The 19,751-nt window shown below is 41.6% G+C and overlaps 1 protein-coding gene and 1 pseudogene across 18 annotated transcripts in view; both read right to left on the minus strand.

Moving 5' to 3' along the window:
* The window catches only part of DIP2C (disco interacting protein 2 homolog C), a 472,758-nt gene extending 455,528 nt beyond the window's left edge, over positions 1-17,230 (minus strand). For 6 of the 18 annotated variants that reach the window (XM_005308092.5, XM_005308090.5, XM_024100871.3 and 3 more), the window contains exon 1: positions 16,671-17,223. In XM_005308092.5, the coding sequence (XP_005308149.1) occupies positions 16,671-16,755 (85 nt within the window). In that variant the 5' untranslated portion in view covers positions 16,756-17,223. Of the gene's footprint in view, positions 1-16,670 lie in introns of all 18 variants that reach the window. The other 12 variants (XR_010598211.1, XM_042858891.2, XM_005308087.5 and 9 more) reach the window with 5 other exon arrangements.
* Positions 17,231-19,261: 2,031 nt separating this feature from the next.
* Positions 19,262-19,427, minus strand: LOC112058892 (U2 spliceosomal RNA; annotated as a pseudogene).
* Positions 19,428-19,751: the final 324 nt, after the last annotated feature.

The raw sequence follows: 19,751 nt of genomic DNA on the forward strand, positions 1-19,751 counted from the left end.
CTGAACTTGCATGGAGCCCCACTGTGCATCTACTTTCAGGATCAGTAAGTCTCAGGTGACAAAATATACACACGGAGGAGGAAAAAAGAAGTAGTTTACACCAGTTACACTTCATCTAGCCTCACCTCTGAATCTGGATCAAAGTTTCTAGGCCAGTGGTTCCCAAACTTGTTCCGCCGCTTGCACAGGGAAAGCCCCTGGCGGGCCGGGCCGGTTTGTTTATCTGCCGCGTCCGCAAGTTCGGCCGATCGCGGCTCCCAGTGGCCACGGTTCGCTGTTCCAACGCTGTTGGAAGCGGCAGCCACTATGTCCCTCGGCCCGCACCGCTTCCAGCAGCTCCCATTGGCCTGGAGCAGCGAACTGCAGCCACTGGGAGCCGCAATCGGCCAAACTTGCAGACACGGCAGGTAAACAAACCGGCCCACCAGGGGCTTTCCCTCCACAAGCGGCGGAACAAGTTTGGGAACCACTGGTCTAGGAATACATATATGATATAAGTAAAGAAGCTATAGTTACGGCAAGTTCCTCAGCTGGCATTGATCCATTGAAGCCATTGAAACTATGATGTTTACGCCAACTGAAGATCTGGCCCTTAGATTTTTTACAAATATAAAAAATACCTCAATATTCTGGAGCTGATTTGTATTACTGCAATATTATGCAAAATGAGGGGGGAATCTTTACACAGAACTCAGTGCAGCAATTCAGCCACAAACAATCACATGAATATAGCCCTACTAAAAGCAAATGGTATCTTTCTCTAGCATTAGGTTATTATGCAGATAAGGCACAGCTTTGGATTTAGAATACTTCAACTGACAAATGATCTTGTTTTTCTTCACTCTGATAACTGAGGCCTAGGACAGGATGAATTTGAGCATTTTTCACTGCTTATATAACAGGTGCATTCATAAATATGCAAAGATGATCTGAAGATATGGTTTATAATCCGTGCTTTATGCTTGAACAATTCAAATAGCTTTCATCATCTATAAAGCATTAACTGCTCTTTGCAAGATGTTCCTTTTTTAATTATAGACTACAAATGGCATATTTTTGGGGTGGTCTTCAGACCAACAAAAAAATGCTGGATGGAATCCTGATCCAAAAAGCTATATTTTTAAATGAAGTATATTAAGCTCTTTATTTTCCAAGGGCCAGATTCTCCGTCCTGTACACATATTAAGTAGCATCTTACTCCACAACGCATTGACATCAAGTATAGGGGTAAGTACTATTCAATATGAGTAAAGATACCAGATTTTGGCCCTAAATGTGCATGATACATCTTTAGTCTGAAGATAAGTGGCAATACAACAAAAGACAGGCAGCAAGTATGATTATCAGAACATTTGCACTTCAGCAGGTTTATATAATACTCCAATTTCATGTAGTTGGTTGCTCAAAAGCATGAACTTCTGCTAAGTCTCCTTAAGCACAGAAGACTTCAGTCTCCAAGGTATCAGTTTGGCAAGCACTGCATGAAAAAAGAAGACCACAGTGACAGCTACAGTCTGGCAAAAGGGGAATAAACCCGAATAATCTCCTCCTTTGTCTTACACAGTAGTTTGTTGATTAAGAGAACTGATGGGAAGGCAGACAACACAGGAATCTCATTCATGAGACCAAAAAATGCATCTGTGAAGGATGCCTCTCTTGCTTCCGGTATATGTTATTACAAACAGTAATGATCTGTCATCCTATAATTATCCAGTAATCCTTTAGAATGGATCCCCTGTGATCAGAGACCATACTGAACACAACTAGGTGAAGCAATAAAAGCAAGAGAACCACCTGTTCATCTCTGCCTAGGTTTTCCAGCAGAGGCTACTTTCTCTCTGCCAAATGGCAGACCTCAAAAGCAGTCAGGCAAATCTCAGTCCATGTATTTCCTTTTAGAGAATGACAGGAGTGCCATAGGACTTTTCTGACCTCTATTCATCTTGAGCAGACTGATATCAAATTATTTTTATTAAGCATTCCCTATGAGTTTCCCTATTACATTTAAGGTTCCAAAAACAATTCCATTCCTACAAAACAGGATGATTATTATTATTTGCATTGTGTTTGCACTTCAGAACCCCAGTCATGAGTCTGAACCCTATTGTGTTTTTTCTAATTGTTTTCCCACTCTGAGTAGATTTTAGCTCTTGTTCCACCTCAGTAGAGATTTGAAATTGTAAGATGTTATGTTAGCATCAAAAATTACTGAGACACATCGGGAAGAGAGGAGACTAGTACCTGTATTAACGTTTCTAGTCATACTTGGTCTTTACTTTAAGAGGAAGTGCATCAAACACTAGGAGTAAAATCCTGGGCATTACTGAAGTCAATGTGAGTTTTTCCATTTATTTCTGTGCAAACAGAATCTCATCCTGGGAGTAGAGGAACGGCCAGGGGAACATCATTTGGCAAAACACTAGTAAACCTCACCGTTTTTTGTCTTCCCTCCAGACATGTATTTAAGCCACTGAGAAGCTTCTTATTTCATCCTTTGTTTTCTAATCACTTGACTTCATGCTTCAAATTGTTCCTTTAGGGGAGGGAAGCGGAGGGGATGGCAGTACTGAAATTCTTGCCCAGGTGAACTAAGGGCCATGCAAGTATTTGGGAACTTTTGCATTTGATTCCTATAGCTCTGCAGAACTCTCGGTGATAATGTATTGTGCTCCCAAGAAGAACTATGAGCATTTCTGTGATGGAGTTTAAAAACAGCCATTTATACAACACCTAACAGTCGAGGATCCCAAACCAGTATTCAAACATTAATGTTTAATTAATTAATGCCCTGTGAGGTAGGTATCATTATACCCATTTGGGCAACTGAGACTTAGAGTCAAGGGTATTCAGTTCTAGAGCTAAAAAAAGAATCCACAAGTTCTGCTCCCCATACTCCTACTCTAAAAAGCAGACCATACTGAATATTCCTTATCCTTTCCAGTAATTATATTCCATATCACACAGGAAGGGGATAGTTAAGGTTAATCTACCTCCCAGTGAGGCAGATGAGGAGACTGGCACTGGACAGAAAAAAGGCCACTTTTCTCTGCTAGCTTCTGTTATAAAGGAGGAACAAACTGAGCAGCATGGGGGTAGACTTTCAGGAGAAAGCTGTTAGGGAGCAAGTTAGTGAACAGAGGGTGTTTCTTTGCTCTAAAATTTCTAGCTACCTCTTTAGGATTTGGCACTTCAAAGCTGGAATATGGGGAAGTTTTCCTTTGACAGTGTTGTGCTCTCTTTTGGTTTAAGAGATCTCTTTCCCCCTCCCTGCTCCCTTTCAATCACCAGAGTCCAACCAACTTGCTCAAGCTCACTTCCTCCCCTGTGGACTGGAGCCCAGTACTACTACGTCTTACCAAAGCTGAAGGTGGTGTAGCAGACCCACCAAAGCATAACCGTGGCCTCCTACTAAGCATGGTTGACGAGCACTGCTAGCTAAGGCTACAACGTGGTTGAGTAGAAAAGGGAGACTCCATGCTAGGCAAGTTCACATTTCTTACCTCTCTGACTGTTACTGAAAGATTGCATTTTCTCTGTGTGTATGGACCTCTATGCTGCTTAGAAGGAATAGACTGTTCTTCACTTGTACTCTCTCCTCCCCAAGTGGTTGTCTCAGGTCACCTGGGAGGCCTGCGTGTGGGGGAGGCCCGTGGGACAAGTTGTCTCCTACTCAGGGTAAGCAGCTGCATCAACGCAAATACATAGCATTCACGGAACCCATGATGGCAGACTGAAGGGAGAAATATGCTACCAGTATCTTTCCTACCCTTCACTCGTTGTCAGAAAGCAGAGGAACAAATATGAGTTGTTGAGACTGTCTAGTGAGGCAAAAGAAAAGACATCAGAGCAAAGAAAAGCGATTCTGAGCAGTGCTAAAAGTCTTTTGATGAGAACCGGTTGTGCTGCTGCTTTTAGCATGGAGTAGGAAAGAGCCACTCACCATTTCCAAATCAGTATACGGAGAATATAGAAATACAGGATGCATTGTAGCCACTTATGCTGACACAGTTAAAAACCAAATTCAAAACTCCAAGGGGAAGGGAAAAAACCAAAATCCATATATACATATATTCAGTTAACCAGAAAAAACAAACATTTTGATTTAAATGGGACCAAAGCAAACACACCAAAGTGTGTACTTGCCCCCTTGTGCCAAGATATTTCAGCACACTATATAACACACTCTGATCTTAACTCCCGTCTATATTCAGGCATAATAGGGCATATTAAGGATGGATTTTCAATCTTAGAATTGGGTTCTTTCACCGGGTTATTTAAAAGAATAATTTCCCATTTAAAAAGTGGGTTATTGACTCACACATAGGAAGCTTTTAAAATCCATATTATTGACCTGATACTTATAGGCTATATAGTAGTCATAAGAATACAAGAATGGCCATACTGGGTCAGATCAAAGGTCCATCTAGCCCAGTATCCTGTCTTCCGACAGTGGCCACTGCCAGGTGCCCCAGAGGGAATGAGCAGAACAGATAATCAAGTAATCCATTCCTTGTCGCCCATTCCCAGCTTCTGGCAAACAGAGACTAGGGACACCATCCCTGCCCATCCTGGCTAATAGCCATTGATGGACCTATCCTTCATGAATTTATCTAGTTCTTTTTCTGAATTAGTCATTACAATATATAGCAGGGATCATCAACCTTTGGCACACAGCCCGTCAGGGAAATCTGCTGGCAGGCCGGGGCAGTTTGCTTACCTGCTGTGTCTGCAGGTTTGGCCGATCACAGCTCCCACTGGCTGCGGTTTGCTGTTCCAGGCCAATGGGGGAAGCAGCGGCCAGCACATCCCTCAGCCCACGCCACTTCCCGCAGCCCCCATTGGCCTGGAACGCAAACTGCAGCCAGTGGGAGCTGCCATCGGCCGAACATGCGGATGCTGCAGATAAACAAACCTGCCCGGCCCACCAGCGGATTTCCCTGATGGGCCACATGCCAAAGGTCGCCGAACCCTGATCTATAGGGTAAGTACGTACTAAGGGTGTTTTTGAAATCCATATTATTGACCCAACTGTATTTAATATCCTGTCAACCTGCAGAGTGTATAGATATTTATGGTGCGGATACAGATTTTTTTTGTTTAAGTTATTGCATATAGATATTAACTGATCATTTGTAAACTAGCAAGAACCAGTAAAACCTTAAGCACTCAGCTGTAATACCAGTATTTAAAATTACCAAGAGGACATGGATATGAACTATACCACTCATAACACTTGACAAAAAAATGTTATTGTCACCTAACCCCAATTTGAGGGGCAGCAGGTTGTTTTTAAAAAGATACTTTGATAAATTAAAAATGTATGAAGGTTTGTGTCTTTTCAAATTTTAAAACAGATTCCACATTGCACAAGATGGGAGGGGAAGGGAGACATCTCAAGTTACTTTTGTGCTGGGACTTTTATTCATATATTCATAGATTTTAAGGCCAGAACCACCCATTATGACCATATGGTCTGACCTTCTGGATAAAACAGGTCATAGAATTTCAACAAGCGATTCCTGCGTCAAGCCCATTACTTCTGGTTGAGCTACAGTATATCTTTTAGAAAGACATCAAGTCTTGATTTACAGATTTCAAGTGACGGAGAATCCATCACATCCCTAGGTATGTTGCTTCAATGGTTAATTACCCTATTAAAAATGTGTGCCTTATTTCTAATCTGAATAAGTCTAGCTTCAGCTTCCAGCTACTAGCTCTCGTTATGCCTTTGTCTTCTAGGTAAATGAGCCCTCTCCTATCAGAAATCTTTCCCCCAAATATGTTACTCTTAGTACATAAAGTCACCTCTTAACCTTTTCTTTGTTAAGCTAAATAGATTGAGCTTCTTTGGCTTCTCATTGTGGGTATGTCTATACAGCCATTAAACCCCCACAGCTGTCCCAGGTCAGCTAACTTGGGCTCCTGGGGCATAGACTGTGAGGCTGTAAAACTGCTCTGGAGCAGTTTTGGGGCTCTGGCACCCCCATCTTTTATTTCAGCATAGACGTACCCTGTAAAGCAGGTTTTCCAGGCCTTTCTTTATTCTTGTAGCTCTTTTCTGAACCATTTTCAATTTGCCAAAATCCTTCTTAAAGTATGGACATCAGAATCGGACACAGTACCAGTAACGCTCTCACTAAGGTTGTATAAAGTGATCATAACACCTCCCTATTTCTTCTCAGTATTCCCTTGATTATACATCCAAAGATTGCATTTGATCTCTTGGCCACATAACACAGGGAGTCAGTGTTAAGCTGGTTATCCACCGTGACTCCAAACTTCTTTTCTGAGTAAACACTTTTCAAAATAGAGTGCAGCTTCCAATTAAAGCAGACATACAACACTTGAACCCAGGACTTCTGACAACCATAGTAAGGGTCTTACTCTCAAACTACTGCACCACTTTTATGCAAAACTGGAGAGAATTTCATGGTGCAGATATTACACACAGACACCAACTCTTGAGGCTTGTAGTTGACACACAGAGAGATCAAACATATCATCAGTAGAAACATAAGTTCCAATACAATTTTATACCACAATAAAATGAGGAAATAAAATTCCTGCTAACCACTTTTGTTGCTGCTCCTCACAACAAACCAACCTACTCTATTATAACACTGAGCCAATTAAAAATGTTGCCAATCTGTTATTTTATCACTTTGCACTAAGATTCACTCCAACAGCCCAGCAATGTAATATATTTTTCTGCCTCCAAGGAAATAAAGCTAACCCCTAGATTTTTACACTCAAAAAAAGGTGTGTGCATTTTGCAATGGTTTGTTTACATCTTCAGTCTATTTAATCATGTTGTATAGAATAAGGAGCTACTCCTGCCCCCTTAGAAATCAATGGAAGTTTTGCCACTGATGTCAATGGTAGCAAGATAGATCCCTAAGTCTCTGCATTTTGCCATTTCACTAGATAAGTGCTGTTTGTTCATCCTCAGACATCTGTTAAAAGACAGCTATAACAGCATTTGAATTGCAATTTTCATTTTAAGATTCTTTAGCAAAATGGAACTGCTCACATGTCACCACAGTGCAGTCTGGTTTTATTTGTGCAGATGCTTCATCAAAATATTAGCTATTTATCTGAATCACATTCCACTCAGCAAGGGGAAAAGAGAGCGTATAAGATCCCAATTTTCCTCGGATTTGCTTGAAATGACGACAGCGTGGCAGTCTAGCTTGAAGACAGTAGTGGGAGAATGAAACATCAGCGTATCAAGAAAATAATGAGCAATAGCCATGAAAATTGTTGATCCATGCACAGTATCTTTAAGTGGAATCTGAATTGTGAATCAATGTGTTTCACAAACTCATGGTCAGAAAAAGGTGTTAAACTATTAATTATTTGCTGTGATTTCAAGGTCTAAAACTTGAAACTGAAATATTACTTATGTAAGTGTAGTTAGAAAGTAGACAGAGTTATGAAAAAGCTGTAACAATTATATGATTTTTTAATCTTTTCAAAAACATTAAGTGAATTTGTGCTAATACACATACCAGATTTATATTCCTCAAGACCAATTTCCTCCATTTGGTCACTAAACAGGTACAAAATAGACAAGAGAAGTGAAAACTTCCTCACATCATCCTGCCAACGTACTGCATCTTTAACCTAAAAGGGCCACTTTTGGCAATGAAAAGATAGTTCAGCTGCTATGTGCATTCAGTCTTGGGCTTTCTGCAGGGATTGCTAAATAAAAAGATCCTAGCAACAAAGTTGTTTTCTGTGGTGTGGACATCTGTGCACTAGGAACAAGACTGTCAATTTACTTCACACGGGTCATAAAGCCAACCAAAAACTTTCAACCTCTGCCAGTCTAGGCAGCCTTTGAGCCAGTGATCTAGAAGTAAAACACAGTGTTCCATTACCAACACTTTGACATTTCCAGTGGAGCTGGCTGAAAACTTTCTGAATTCAAATTCTTTCAGCCAAAGAAAGGGGACACATTTTTCACAAAAATTTTCCTTTTAATATAAGAAATTGGATGGATCTGTTAATATTTTTAGTTTTGATTTACATACGTAGTCAAAATATGTTTGAAAAAAGAAATGTCTGATGTCATCATTAACTTAGATCAGGTATACTATGTTGTCTGACTCCAGATAGCAAGTCACAAGACATATATATTGCAACAGGACCAGACAGAGATCCTCATATTACAATTTCATTTATGTTTCAGAACAACCAATATTTTAATTTTCCCTTCTTTCCCTCCTTAGCTACTGCCCTACCTATTCAGTCATACAAATATCTGCATTCATGGCCCCACAAGCCCCAAGAGTAGACCCATACTTGATACTGCTTTCTAGAAATGAAACATCATGTAGTCTATCATCCCTAGGAATAATTTCTGCACTTTTCAGCTAACCCTTGATTATTAGCACTAGTAACATACAACAACTCTTCACAATGGCTCTTTCTTTTCATGTTAGAATCGCTCTGGTAGTCAGCTTTCTTGTTGGCTTTACTCAAACTCCCCAAGGTAGGATGATTTAAAAAAAAAAAAAAAGTCCCTGCGAGCAGTTAACACATAGGGCCTAATTTTAAAATTTTACTGTACATTTGGGTGCCCAGTTCCACACCTGGATACTTACTGTTGATCAGTGTATCCGGATTTAGACACCAATGTATGAAAGTTATGGTAACTATATTATTGTATATACGTGATCTAAGTGTTGACCAAATCAAGCAACTCAAGTATCGCTTCTTAGATGGCCTAGTTATTTCACTGCCCTTGCAAAAAGGGGGTGCAGGAGTGCCATCCCCCCTCGCATCCTGCAGAAGCCGCTCTGCTAGAACTCCACCAGGCTTAAGGGAAGAGAAAGAAGATTAGGAATCAAGAACTGGCCATGCTTCAGCACCATTCTCTGCAAACCTCCCCGTCTAAAATTCTCCCATTTGTACTTAGAACTGCATTAACTCCTTCTGGGTCTCCTCAACAGCTACTACTGAGAAGCCTCAGGAGACTCCAGTTCAAAGCAACATAGATCCTCTTAATGTTGTGGCCTTCCAAGCACCTCTTGCCTCAGGGAACAATTTGCAGGGAATTCCTCAAGATGAGTTGCCCCTCTGTGCTTTACTGCAGCAGAGGATAATGTGCCCCAATCTATTTCATAGTTTTTTAAGGATGTACTTAGTAGTGGTACTGAAAACTTGATCAAGCAATTAGAAGCTCTAGTTAACATTACTGTAAAACTCATTTGACTGAGTTGCACAACCCTAAAATAAGCAATTCTCTGATTTGCATCACCAAGTCAAGAGGTATTATGTGAAACCAAGACTAAAATTTTCAGCATATACTTACTTTAATAACATAAGAAGGAGACAGAAATAAACACTGCACAGGACAGCAGGGGACTGGAAATGCACCAATCTCAGCCTCATGAGTTGAGGAAAGAAAGGAAACATTACAAGAGTGACCTTTCGAGACAGTTACAGAACACTGTTAATGAGCTCTGGACAGTGGGCCACATCCCGTCCTCAGCTAGATGACTGGGGACACCAAAACTGGTCTTTAGGAAGGGGGGCAGAGTGGGATCATCAGGACTTCAGCATAGGCAAGAGCTCACCCACAGAGGAGGTGGGAAATATACATGCAAAATTTCACAAGGATTAAGAGTTTATGTCAAATCTGCTACGTACTGTGGTGAATTCTTATACAGCAGTGAGTCATCTTGTCTGACAGTTGTTGAAGAATTAATGCAGTTATTTAAAAAAAAAAAAAGTCCTGCTTGATGCTTTATACAAATATCCTCTTATAAAACGTATTAAGTCAGTGGATTTTAAGTACAGAAGGGATACAGTACATTTAGGATTCTTTAGCTATGTCTACACTACAAGTGTGCCACTGTAGCGCAGACACTTCCTACAACCACAGAAGGGGTTTTTCCATTGATGTAGATAATCCACTTCTCCCAGAGGTGGTAGCTAGGTCAGCGAAAGAATTCTTCCATCAACCCAGCTGTGCTCTACATTAGGGTTAGGTCAACCAAACTACAGCACTCACTGTGAAACTTCACAGCCCTGAGCAATGTAGCTAACTCAATCTAATTTGTATGTGTAGACTAGGCCTGCCTCCCTCTCTCCCCTTTGGAGAGACACTTATCTTTCTACTGCTCTCCATTCCCATTATACCTGAGTTACATATAGAATGAGATTTTTTTAATAATCAGTTTTCTGAAAATAATTAAAGGGAAGTTTAATCTGTGCTTCCCTTTATATGAAGGAGTAAATGGAGTTACTGGGGTAAAGACTGTTTGAATCTAAATGTGACAGCACACTCCAAAATATGGAAGAATATTTTTAGATGTGGGCTAGACTATCTTCTTATAGCATAAAGGTATCATATAGTGGGGGGAAGGATAGCTCAGTGGTTTGAGCATTGGCCTGCTAAACCCAGGATTGTGAGCTCAATCCTTGAGGGGGCCACTTAGAGATCTAGGACAAAAATCAGTACTTGGTCCTGCTGGTGAAGGCAGGGAGCTAGACTCAATGACCTTTCAGGGTCCCTTCCAGTTCTATGAGATAACTAAATGTGGAGATATACCTGTTTATTTTGAACAACAATATACATGAAGTTGTATAGTTTGGCAAGGGAAAGTAATATAAGGTTTTTACCCGCTGGACTGTGCAGTAGAACAAGAGATAGGCAACATGTAGTGTCAGAAAGGCCAGGCCCTCACTCCATTTATTCTTGTTAGAAATAAATTGCTGGCTAGCTGCTTTACCAACAAAACTGATGCCCCTGAGGCAATTTTCACACGTCCTTGAGAAGAGAAGCAAAGTTGTGTAACACAGTACTGATCATCTGAATGATCTATCAAGTGTAACGCTTCGCCATAAACATTGCTCAATAGCAACCTCAAATAATGGTGTATTTACAGCATACTTTCAGGAGAGCTGTTTGGGGGAAATCCTTGGAATATGCATAGTATGTTTTACAAGACATTAAAATGCATTTCAAATAAATGAGTAGCCAAGGCACACTAGCGCCAATAGGAAATCCTTGCGATGCATCAACATCCACTAAAGGTCTTGAGTTCAGATATCAGAGCAAAGCCAAATAACTTCAAATGTAGCAAATATTAAAGCTCTGATTCCTTTGCTTTAAATGAGAGCGTTAACTCATGAGCGAATCTGGCTGCATTTATAAAACAATCAATCAGCTCTCTTGCTCTCACTCTCAAACCAGGGCACTGTCCAGCACAACTGATGACAAGAGCTTCACCTTAAAGGAAAAAAAAAGTTTCTTTAGATCCCACTGGACAGGTTGGTTGTACCCATTTGCTAGAGTACCATCTGTTGAAGAATGAATTAAAGCAAAAGCATTATCGTGTCCCCAGATTCATACAGGTATGGTAGTTATTCAGGTTTCCACAGTCTTAACCCTGCTATGCTGGAACAGGGTCAGCTGGCTAACATCACGCTTAAGTACTAACTATAGGAACTAAAGTTCCCCGGCCCCAACCCGATGAGTATATCCAGACATGCAGGTTTGCTGCTTTTAGTTTCCATGGTAGACCCTGCCAGCTACATCTCCCTTCTGAAAGCACTTGTATTTTTGCTGACTGTATGATTCTAGTAGTGTATGAGGCCCTTGCTTTCCTATCCTGAAGGAAACACTGCATAGTAACAGACACAAAAAGAAGAGATGGGGGTGGGGCACAAAGAGCCCTAGAACCAATAAATTAATTTGCAACCTGGGCCAAACAACAACGCAATAAATCCAAACATGAATGCACATAATGGGGCCAATGGACATAACTAAAACTGAGGGCCAAATTAATTAGCTGAATGTGTGTCCAGACCCTCTGCTGACATTTTATGAAAAATATTCTTTTGGGAAAGGTTCATACAGAAAAAACTCTATGCCTCATATTCTTAAAATGAAGGAGGAAAGAAATTAACATATACAGCATACAGTGAGAATAATTTCTGAACAGGATGTCTTTCCCATTTTCCATATGGCATCTGTGGTTCCTTAAGTGTTTCTACAAGGTTATCGGACACTTGGATAAAATAATGGAAGAAATGTAAAGCATCTTTTCCCAATTAATTTAGGATCAGAAAGTAATTTAAAGGGCAGTGTAATCTTGTGTATCCTTAAACTAAGACAAAAAAAGAAAGAAGTATTTCTACAGCAAATCTTTCTAATTGGTAAGAAAGAAATGGATGAGTCTTTTAATTTTGATATTTTCTAATGCAAAGACATTTACAAAACACTTTTATTACTATTACATCAGATGTTCAGTTAGTAGAAAATAAGATGATTCATCTAATTCCATCCAGTAAAAAATTATACAGGGTTAGAAAACTAAAGGCTCATAAAATTGCAAACAGCCTTAAAGAACCACACTGTGAAGTGAGATGCTGATTGCATCAGCCCAGAAGAGCTACAGTTCATCAGCTATGCAAGCACCAGTACAAACAGTGGAAACTACTACAGAGCTTCAGAGCAAGCAAGTAATCTGCCAGTGTACATGCACACACACTCATACAAATGCCAAACATCTTAGAGAATATTGAACTGGATGATAGAAGACCCACTACTTACCTAAAACACCTTCACAAACTATTGTTTTGCATTTCTATATTTTCAGAGATACACTGTAACATTTCTCCCTGCTCCAACATTAAAGGAAAACTTCATGGTAAAGTATATACTAATGCCTTAAACTGAACATAAAATTACACCTCAACACTTAACATGAAAGTGGACTTTACTCCTCAGGTGATGAATTTACAGTACACACATACATATTTCACCAACTCACATGGATTTAGACTGAAGACATACACTATAAGGTTTTTGCAGGTTTTTGCTTAGGTTCTTGAGACTCTGGCCACACCAACTTTTAAATCATATTAAGAAAAATAACATGATCTGAAAATGGTTAACTGAATTTACACTCATACTACATTTTAAAACTCTTTAACAATTGTATTTTTTTTAAAAATAATCAATCATTTTCAGACTTCACCAGAGGTAAGCCTGTCACCAGTGGAAATGTAGACAAGGATTGCTGCAGAAGTTTGGTCAGTCTTCCCTGACAATCACAACATGAGCCCTACAAATTCAACACTTTCAGAATGCACATCTCCTCCTCACAAAGCAATGCAAGTCAGCCTCAAGATTTGGACAAAAATCATAGGACACTACCTTACCTTGTCCCATACACGTCACATCATACCCTAACTGATTATGGGGCAGGTCGTGTGGTTACCTGGCAAGTAGTGTGGTTACCCTGATCACTGAATTCAATGAGATTTTGCATGAAGTCAGGCACTACTCAGCTTGAGCAAGAAGATCAGAATCTCTTTGTAAGTGAAAATATATTGCTCCCCCCCTGCAAAAAAACAAGCTGAAAGACACTGAGGTTGTAAGATCCATACAGTGTCTTGTGTGCCTGTGACACAGCACTGCTCTCCAGTGAGACTACTAATACCTAAGAAGTTCTGCACATGCATAAATACTTGCAGGATTGAGCCCATCATTTGTACGAGCTGATTACAACACCTGAGAAGTATTTAGCTCTAGAATAAGAAACCACAAACAATCAATCAATGGCTCACTCCTTTCTAAAATGCAGCAATTTTCATCTGGAAGTTGCCCAAAAGCCTCTGGTGCCCACAAGTGTGTTTTGCACTATGGGACAGATGCACCAGGAGTCCCAGAATGCACTGGTACAACTTACAGTTATAAGACACACAGCTTGTGGATGTGTCAACACGGTGTTGCTGGACAGACACACTAAAATATATAAGCATAAGCAGTGCAATAAATCATTTCACACAATCAACATCTCTACAACGGTTTTCTTCCATAAGCCCTCATTCAGGAAGCAAATGCTTTAAGTTAAGCTAATCTCTAAGTCCCATTAACTTTCATAGGACTTAAGAACATGCATAACTTTCTGCAAGTGCTTAAGTGCTTTCCTGAATCTGTTTGCTCTCACGAGTTTCCTGAAACTGGGCCTTAATATACAGACACACTAGCATATCATAACTCCAACACATACCAAGACCCTGATCCTGCAAGCATATGATGCATATGCTTAACTTTACTATTGTGAGCAGTGCCATTGATTTCAATGGAACTGTTCAAAGTAGCAAAATTAAGTACCCACAAATGTTTGTGGGATCAGGGCCTAGCAATGCAAAATTGCTCTGAAAACCATTTAAAATACTGTGCTAGCGCGAAAAGCACATTACCAATCTTAGATCTCTTACAACTTCAGCTTCTAAAATTAGTGATCATATTGTAGGTAGAGATAGATCTATCTTGGGAAATTATGGGCATAGGCCAAAAATTTCAAATGTCGATGCCTAAAGTTAACAAATTAGTGGCTTAATTTTCAGAGGTGCTGAGCACCTGCAATCACCATTAGATTTACTTCATTTAGACCACTCATTTAAGTGAAGTCACTTCAATGGTGCTCGGTCTCCCCTCTCCCCCCAAAAAAATATTAAACCATTCACATATTTAGAGTTCCAAAATATAGGTGCCAATGTTTTGAAGACACTGGCCATACTGTCCACTAGAAGTTGGGTGCAGTGGCACAAAGAAAGAGATATTGTTAGTGGGCTAAGTTCACACCTGCCGGAACTCCAATGAAGTAAATAATTACACCAGGGATGAAGCTGAACTAATGTGTGTACAAATGTCTAATGGCTAACCAGATCCTACTTCCTCAATACATTACTGGATTATGCTGTGTTCTTTACCATAGAAATATATCATTCATAGGGAAGCTATATTCAGATTGATTATAGCATGCTGAAAATACCGTATATATTAAATTTGTTTTCATTACTATACTGTTGATATATAGATCGTAGTGTATATGAACTCAACAGCATCTCTACTTGCAGCAGAATGCTGGGTATCAGGCATACTCTAGTATAAACAGTCCACTTTTCCTGGCCCTATTAGCACAGATAAGGGCCAATCAATGCACAGTAGGTTGCAATAAGACAGTCTCACTTTTTAGTCTCCTTTATTTCAAGATTTCAGGGCACTGAAAAAAGCTACAGGACTCAGAGCAATGCACAGAGCCACAAGCAATCCCAGTAGCTCATTCTCCTCTTCACCCTGAAAGCGTTAAAAGGAAAATACAATGTCAACATCAGCTCCTCCCTGCTGTGGAAATTGGCATGAGTGCATTTTACTTTCTGGCAACAAGCCCTTCTAAAACCGTTACAAAAAATGAAGTTAGATATATTGAGCTATTCCAACGACTAATTTGGGACATGCTGGGTTATTTTTCCCCCTTCTGTTAAGCGTCATTCTAACAGCCTTTCAGAGGTGGATGAACGTTAATTGTCTTTGATAAGTGAGAGGGACCAACCAACCATCAGCAGAATTTTACTCCTGGACACAGCAAACTCTAGCGTTATGATATAGAAATAGTCTCACTCTCTTCCCCAGAGAGGAATATATTAGATACAAATTATAGATTTAGTGTGACATTTGAACACATGAACTCGTTAGTAGCCAACCAATAAGTAATCCTGATACAAAATAATCATTCGGAACATCTCGTTACTTAACCCAATCTGACACACATCAAAATGTGAAGCGAGAGACACGCTGGGTGGAGGGTTTAGTCTCTTCAGCTTATCCTCCAAATCAGAGGAACAATAATATAATAATATGAGAATTACACTGACATCTTTCCCATCCAGGGAATCCGTGGAGCATCCAAACAGACCAAACCGGAGAATGATCCCAAGCTCGCAATTAAACAGAAAAGTCGTTTAAACATTTTTAATGTAAAATCCTTGTTTCCCCTAAAGAAATAATTAACCTGTTTTTTTAATAAACCTTCTTATACATTATTATTTTGTTGCAACTGATTTAAATGTTGACTCAACTGCATGGACTTTACCGCCAGTCCCTGGATATATTCAAATAGGTTTTGTAACAAAGTACATAGCAGATTTTTGTAATACTGCATTTTCTTGGCAGGACAGGAATCCCTGCAAGCCCAGCCCTTAAGATTTTTCCATCTTCCGTAATAAAACATGCAACACTGGAGCAGCAAATCCTGCTGCCAAAGCCCCCTCTTCCATCTCCACCAGCACTGTGGCAGGAGAGGCAGCGAGGAGGAGGAGGAATTTACAGTCAGAAAAAAAATTACACAGCCTCAGAAAAAGGTAGTGGGGGGAAGGGGCAGGGAAAAAAGAGACAACAGGCGCCATCAGGCATTAGTGAGAAAATAAAAGCAACCACAAAAAAAATATTAAATGAACCAGTTTCCCGAGAAATTGAAAATGCAGCAAATTCCTCATCAAGAGTCACAAGGAGAAAGAGGAAAAATCAACCCAATGTTCTGTGGGATTCCCCCCCCCCCATTCCTTAGCCTGTGTCACATATCAGGAGAAACTGACACTCACAGGAAACAATTGTACCATGGAAAATACACACAGGAGAAGAGGACACAAAGCTGGGGACTAGAGGTTACACACTGCAGTAGAGACAATCAACCATCCAGGGAACCCCCCCATTGAAGTGTCACTCCCCCCACTCCCCAGTTCTCCTCCTAGCCTACTGCTCCCACCACCTTGGAGCTGCAGACAGCTCCGGGGCTGGGTCCCCTCGGGTCTCCCGGCGGGCGAGGCTGGGGTGGAAATTAGGGGGACGATCACAAATCATTTACCTTCCGATAATTCCAGCTCCAGCTCAGCCAGCCTGGCTCTCACCTCCAGAGGCAGGGACATGCTCTCAAGGCTGCGGTCCGCCATACTCGAGCCAAGGAGATTTTCTCTCCCCTCCTCTCTCTTCTCTTTGTTTGCAACAGAAAAGGGAGGAACGTGGGGGGCTTGCGGTGGATGCCAGAGTCCTCGCGCGGTCTCAGCGGTGCATACAGGAGGGAGGCGGACGGGGAGTCCGCGCGCAGGGATGGGGTGGAGGGAATGCAGAGATTTCTCCTCTCCTCCTCCTCCTCCTCCCTCGCCGCTTCCTTCAGGGGAGCCCCGCCATGGCCGCCACCGCCGCCGCCTGCAGCTTGCAGCTCCTGGGCCCCGCGGCTCGGTCTAGCCCGACCCCCGCCCGGTGCAACCCGCTGGGTGACTCCTGCACAGCGCGCCCGGGCTCCGCGCGATCCGGCTCCGACGAGCGCTCGAGACGGCTGCTGCGGGTGGAACTGCGGCGCGGCTGCCGCGGCCAGCGAGAGCGGCTGTCACACGCACGTGACCCGCCGGGTGCAGCGCCCCCCGCACGCCCCTAGGGGGTGCGCTCGAGCCCCCCACCTCCCCGGGCGGCGGGCAGCCCCTCCGCAGGGCGGAATGGAACGCTCCCGGGAGCGCCGCTGGCGCGCGGGGACAGGCGAAGGGCGAGCGCGTGCAGACCGGCGGCGAAGTTTGCTGCAAGCCAGGTGGCTGGGTTCTGCCCCGCCGCTGCGAGCCGGGTGACGCCGTGCGCTGGAGGGCGCCGCTCCGCCGGGTTCGTGACTGCGCTCTCACGGGCATTTCTGGGACCGGTCATGCCCTTCGGGACCGTGCCACGCTAGGCAGCCTTTGGGGGCTTGCTCCAAAGTCCCGCCGGTTTGGTTCGGTTTTCCGCAGCATTTTGTGGCATCGACATTTGTTGCTCCACGTGTCTGTCTGCCTGACAGTTATTTTCAGTATATTACATCTGATGGTTATTTATGTGCTAATGGCGTGTGGTTGGCGCTGTACAAACACAGTGCCCTCGCCAGCCCGCTCTTTTGTAGAAATTTTATGCTCAAGGTTAGGGCATCGGGTCACGTTCTTGTATGTCATTCACAATTCCTTTTCTTTCTCTCCTCTGTGACCTTTTTATGTCTAAAAATGCCTACAGTATGAATTAAACAAGCAAAACAAATTATTTTACATAATTTCTGGAAGGGTAACGAGGTATAATAAAGCCTTTTCTACATGGAGTTGTTCCAGAATAACTATTCTGGAATATCCCTGAATAACTATTTTTGGACATTCTTATTCCAGAGTAAGAGTGGTACCTTCATCCAAATTAATTTTCAAGTGTGGACAAGTCCTAATACTCACCTCTTTTATAATGCTCTTTAATTTCAAAGTGCTTTACAAAATAGTGAGTTAGTCTTCACACTGTGAGCTAAGTATTATCATCCCATTTTAAGGGAGTGAGAAACACTAAGTCTCATGTCCACAGGGGGGATCAATGTGTTGCAGTAGATCTCTTTTCTATGTTCCCCATGTTACCTGTGAGAAGATCATGTGCTTTACCTGGGAGCAGGGACAGAATGTTGAACCTAGAGGCGCTCCTGATTGTTTGGAATGACAGATGTGTAAGGACCTAGCTGGTGGCAACACTGCACGCAGGTGCCAAGCAATTTTACCCAAATTCAACATCAGAGATAGAAATAATACTCAGATGTCCTGAATTCCCTTTTTTTCTCTAACAACTTTCAGCACATTCTAATATGTTCATTTTGAATTACATTCTCCACAACCAAGAAATAAACAAGTAGTGAGTACACTTTCGTGAAAGCATGTGTGTGTGTGTGTGTATACATACACACTTATATATTCCATTGGTTGGGGATGGAACTAACCGCAATTCTGTTCTTGTTTTATTTAGGTTATAGTGTGTCCATGCTTATCCCTCACAAATCATGACTTTCATTTAATGAGTCTAGGTAAGCTGAAAGGAGGGATACTATGTGTAGACACTGTTAAAAGTGGTCGGGAAGATATAATACAAAGCAGTGCCTTTCTTCATTGCTCCATATTCATTTAACTGGGGGTTTCCAAACTTTTTCCCCTGAGGCCCATGTATGCAGCTGCAATAGGCACTACAGCCCACTATTAACTCTTCTTGAGGAAAATTATTCATTTTAATTATTACATATATATATAAACTATAACACTGTAAATAAACAATGTACATATTTCCTTTTCATTTTAATGTAAACAATTGTGATGATAGAAATCCCTAGCAATATGCACTCAAAGAAATGCTTCAAGATCTCTTTGAAACCAGTTTTACTAAAATTACACTTTTAAAAAATGTTGAGATCAAACTGTGGTGTTCAAATAGGGAAAACAGAGTTTTGTATAACACTGAATGAGCTTACAACATGAGTCACGTGGAGTTAAAGATTTACTAAGAGTTTGACTGGAGAATGCAGTTGCATGCACCAGCGCACTACCCGGGACGGTAGTTTGGGAATCCCTGCATTAAACCAGTTGCTGTATTATAACAAGCAGACTGAACATCCTCAGTTCTTTCTCTCTCCTTCTTCCTCCAAGGAGGTCCTGGAGACACTTTGTGGAAAGGAAGGAGCAAGCTGCTAAACCATCTTCTAGTTCCAAAAACCCATTTAATACATAATCCCGAGCCAGAGATGCATCAGACATTAAACCGATAATAATAGATGCTGCACTTGATCTTAGTCAAAAGGCCAAGAAGTGATCATTCTCAGTTCAAAGCCTTGATTTACAAGAAGCACATTGGATCCAATCCTGCTCCCATTTAAGTCAGTAGCAGCAAAATCAAAGAATGTAGGAGCTCCTTTGAAAGAACAAAGAGTAAGCTTTAGAATGTGACTGTAGTAGGGAATTTTACAAAGATTCCCACCATACTACCACTAGTTCCGATGAACTGATATCAGCATTGGTGGGAGCTGTACAGTGGGGAAACACCAGAAGCCACCAATGCCATGTGTGCACTCCTGGGCTCTGGGAGCCTAGATCTCCACTGGTGCTAGGGTTGCCAAGCCTCCAGGATTGGCCTGGAG

Source organism: Chrysemys picta, chromosome 2 (assembly GCF_011386835.1).
Source record: "Chrysemys picta bellii isolate R12L10 chromosome 2, ASM1138683v2, whole genome shotgun sequence".
Taxonomy (NCBI): Eukaryota; Metazoa; Chordata; order Testudines; family Emydidae; genus Chrysemys; species Chrysemys picta.